Source organism: Argentina anserina, chromosome 4 (genome assembly GCF_933775445.1).
Source record: "Argentina anserina chromosome 4, drPotAnse1.1, whole genome shotgun sequence".
NCBI classification, from domain to species: domain Eukaryota; kingdom Viridiplantae; phylum Streptophyta; class Magnoliopsida; order Rosales; family Rosaceae; genus Argentina; species Argentina anserina.
In genome coordinates this window covers 5853400-5857564 of record NC_065875.1, presented here as the reverse complement: position 1 = coordinate 5857564, position 4165 = coordinate 5853400, and the positions used below count along the sequence as shown (strand labels likewise).

At 36.2% G+C, this 4165-nt stretch overlaps 1 protein-coding gene across 2 annotated transcripts; it reads left to right on the top strand.

Annotated features, from left to right (window-relative positions):
* Positions 1–631: 631 nt before the first annotated feature.
* On the top strand, positions 632–3878 carry LOC126791600 (uncharacterized). 2 transcript variants are annotated; one of them, XM_050518078.1, is made up of 5 exons: positions 632–775; positions 1636–1967; positions 2198–2319; positions 3276–3441; positions 3557–3878. In XM_050518078.1, the coding sequence occupies exons 2-4, from the start codon at positions 1712–1714 to the stop codon at positions 3438–3440; spliced, it is 543 nt and encodes a 180-aa protein (XP_050374035.1). In that variant the 5' UTR covers positions 632–775; positions 1636–1711; the 3' UTR covers position 3441; positions 3557–3878. The 2 variants fall into 2 exon arrangements, with proteins under 2 accessions (XP_050374035.1, XP_050374034.1); XM_050518077.1 differs by having other exon boundaries at positions 3276–3469.
* Positions 3879–4165: the final 287 nt, after the last annotated feature.

Genomic DNA, 4165 nt, shown 5'->3' with positions numbered 1-4165 from the left:
GGCTTGAGTGGACTAGTCTTTTTGGATATGAATTATTACCCTAGGACTCATCTCTTGGTGGGTCTTAGTGGTGCTAGCTTTTGTGCAATTTGTTATTTTTAAGTTTTAGCTGATCATTTTCTATTTGTAATTAATTGTAGGATTGGGGATAGGTCAATTCTATCGATATGATTAGCATTGTGTAATCTCTATCTTTATGTTTTATGCCTTTATCGTGAGTTTATATTGGTATGTTGTATGACATATTTTATAGATTCGCTTAAGAAAAAACTTCAGTACGTAGAATGAATAGACATATGCTATGCATCATTATGAGTATTTTCATAACCTCTTGACTATCTGAAGATAGTAGATATGTAATGACTATTATGACATTGATCCTCTTTTTATAAACCAAGTGGTTTCTTAAAAAAAACAAGAGATAATGTTATTCAACTAGGAATAACATAACGCCCTCTGTAAAGTAATAAATAATGCTTTTATTTTTTGACATTATTGCTGAATATTTGTACCACCTCTGCTGTAAAAGTACCAATTCCACCGTACCAACAATATTCATTTAGAAATTTATAGTGTAAATGAAGAAAAGAAAAAGAAACTCTTAAGACTTTAACCATTGGGCCTCAAGTCGCCTAGTCGGCATCTCTCAGTATTCTGCTCTATGCCTTGGTTTCCCTCACTCGGCATGTCAGTCTGAAGCCACCGCCCATTTCAGTCTCAGCCACACCTTCTCCCAATACACAAGCTCGCACCTTTTCCAGGATACTTGTTAAAGGTAAGGGCATCTTTCCCTATTTTCAAATCTTAGCTTTGTGCGCTTCAATTCAATTTGGGCTTTTGAAATCTTATTCATGTTCTGTGCTTTAACCTAAACATGATCGACTTGTACTATTGGGTATTGCGCAAGATATGATCTTTGTGTCAAATGTGGGAAAATGACTTGGTGCTAGAAACCTAATACAACAAAGACCCAGTGAAAGACGCACGGTTAGAAGCTCTCCCTCTCCATAGGGTAATTGAATTTATATGAATTGGATGCTACTGTACCAGTGTAGGTCTGATTTCATTGGATTGGGTCATGAAAGTTTGTATCTTTTATTGGGTCAGTGTATTTTAATTTGAGGGTTGTGTATATATGGCGTATTAATCGGGTTTGAGCAGTTGGAAGCATCCTACTCTGTTGTGTAACAGTGCTGTGAGTGAATAGAATGGATAGTGCCCTGGTTTGATTTTATGCATTTATATGAGGACTATGTATATATACGGTATCTGATTGTAGTTTCAATGGTTTTTGGGTTATTTAGTTGTACTTGTATTTGTGTTTGATGAATCGAAATGAAGATTGAATAAGTGAAAGTGTACTCTTTTAGTCTTTCATGAATAATTTTGTGATCTTGTATGGGTTACCAGTATGGGAGTTGGTAAAAGAAACACAGGGTCTGTTATCAGAACTAATTTGACTTTTTCTTCTTCCAATGTGTTAGTCACAGTCGAGTTGTGCATCTACAAATCTTCTTTACATCTCATCGGCCAGTCAATGACATGTATTTTGGTTTGATTATGTGATGTCTAATGGCTGTAATCCCTTGATTTTGCTTCAACCTTTAGCTTACAATATGTTTTTTCTGGTTTCAGATTGAGTTTTTAAGCTTGATCAATACTCATCAGTTTGATCAATACTTGAAATCTAATTCAGTTTTCTGTGGTTAAAATGGGATTTGGAGCACTAAGATCATTGTGCCGACCCCTATCACGAACCCTAATATCTCGGACCTTGGCTTCCTCTGTGACGTCACTAGCTGTTAACCCTGTGCATCTGAGGCCTGAGCTCCGCTTTGTTTCCAGTGGCCAGGCTCCATGGTTCCTTCCGATTTTAAACTGTTTTCACAGCTTGACGGACACTCGATTCCCAAAACGGCGACCCAGTGATAAGCCTCGCCGAAAGAGGTCCAGCATACGACCTCCTGGTAATTTCTTCAGCACCCTTCTAATTTTCTATTCACTCATATGAGTAAAGTAACCTGTTTGAATATGTTTCTCTGTTTTAAATCTTATGATTGGTGAAAAAAAAAAGTGCGAACAGACATATACGGCCTTCAATGTTGCAAATGCTTAGTCATTGATTTAGCTACAAGTTTAGGAATTTATTACATGAATTAGTTGGAATTTTGATCACTAATTAACTATCTCCATGCAGGACCATATGCTGGGGTTCAGTATGTTCCTGGTGAACCAATAGTGCCTAGTAGACCCAATGAAGGTAGTGTGAAGAGGAGGAATGAGAAGAAACGCATGAGGCAGCGTCATGCATTTATCTTGGTATGTGATTTCTTAACTTCCTCAACACTCTACCTAGGTGTAGTCGTTTTATATATATATATATATATATATATATATATATATATATATATATATATATATTGGTTTTGGAAGCACCAGTCATATACAAAATAGAAATAGAAGATCGTTCAATGAAAATAACTAGGACTTGGTTGTAGAAACTTTCAATGGTATGCAGAAGTATGTATGTCTTGCCAGGAAATTGGTCAATTTTTATAATCAATACAGGACTTGATTTTCTCTAAAGCAATTGCACTTGTTCGTATTTAATTTCTGCATGTATAATTGTGTTTGTATCATTTATACAGTTGATTGGATTTAGTTAGACTAGGTGGGTGAGGAAGCTTTGGTTCAATAAAATGGACCATATTAACCCTTTATCAGTAGCGCACTATTGACACAGTATGTCACTGTTCCTTGCAAATGTTCCTGTGAGAAATAATTTATCTTGCAAAAGAAATGTCAAGTCATCACTGTATTTTGCTTTCATTATGATTTGCAGTTTTGTAGATGGGATATCATACATTTTTATTGGTGACATTTGCATTGTTAGTTATTTACTGATCTGGGATACTGTACCGAGGACAGATGCATTTGTTTCTCCATTTTCTTTAAGCAATTTTCTGTCTTGCATCTGTCGTGAATTGAGCGAAGCTTTTCTTTGCACTTATTCTTTTAATAAGGAAAGACTATAGTCTTTATATTCTTTTATTTATTTATAGTCTTTCCTTCTTTTTTCATTCCAAAAAAAGGAAAGACGATAAATAAATAATGAAGCTGCTTGTCAACTGTTATGTTTTTCTCTGTTAATAATATTCAGCTTCTTGTCAATGAATATTTCAGGTGTCTACATATACATGGGGCACAAACCTTCATTCTAAGTCCTTTCTGTGTAGGATCTTTCTCTAATCTGGATTATGTTTTGATTTATGCAGTCTGAGAAAAAGAAGAGGAAAGCTCTGGTGCAGGAGGCAAAAAGAAAGAAAAACATTAAGAGAATTGAGAATAAAATGGCTGCTGTTGCAAGAGACAGAGCGTGGGCTCAGACACTGACTGAACTGCAGCAGCTGGAGGAAGAGAAGAAGAAATCAATGGCTTAAGGTCCTGTCATCAAACCTTGTTCCCAATGGTAGGTTACTGTTTTCTTTGTTGTCTGTTGCCGCCGAACATATAAGCCAGTTTTCTGATGCTAATTATATCGTTTGTTCATTCATAGGTAATCTTGGCGCAGATGGACTTTATCCAATTAATGGACTGGATCTGAGGTTGTAGCTTGCTACGTTAACAGTAACAGGCTGCACTCTTCTATAGCAAAGTGTTTTGCAGGTTTTTCGCACTATAGATTCATCTTGTATTGATAGAATCAGTGTTTTTTGATTCAAAATAGTTGTTTTAGGCTGGCTGCATTTGTCATACAGTTTTCGAGTGGTAGAAACGCGAGTTTTGTGGGTTCATACTAAATAAGTGTCATATGTTTCCTCATAAGAGGGAGTGTTCCCAGATGCCCTCACTTTAAATAACACCATCATTTATCATCATTTAACCTGACCCCATCTCACCTCTTACCTTCCTTTCTCAGAGCAATTAGATAACTCTAGTGCCTCTTCATAAAATGCGTTGTCTGGATGGATTGATGCTATAATACCTTATGAAATCACAAACACTGAACTGTCCCACAAATCGATAATTAAACAAAATCGGATTGGAAGCGATTCATATACGCATTAATGTGCCTGAAATAAGGCTAGGGTGTTGTCGGCCAGTGACAACTGGTATTGTTTTACGACTAATATTGCCAAAAGGAAAGAAAAAATAGATTCCCTAG

Coding starts and splice junctions, on each gene's coding strand:
- LOC126791600 (XM_050518078.1), top strand. CDS start 1,712: ATGGGATTTGGAGCACTAAGATCATTGTGCCGACCCCTATCACGAACC. Junction 1,968..2,197: donor GTCCAGCATACGACCTCCTG/GTAATTTCTTCA, acceptor ATCTCCATGCAG/GACCATATGCTGGGGTTCAG. Junction 2,320..3,275: donor AGCGTCATGCATTTATCTTG/GTATGTGATTTC, acceptor TGATTTATGCAG/TCTGAGAAAAAGAAGAGGAA.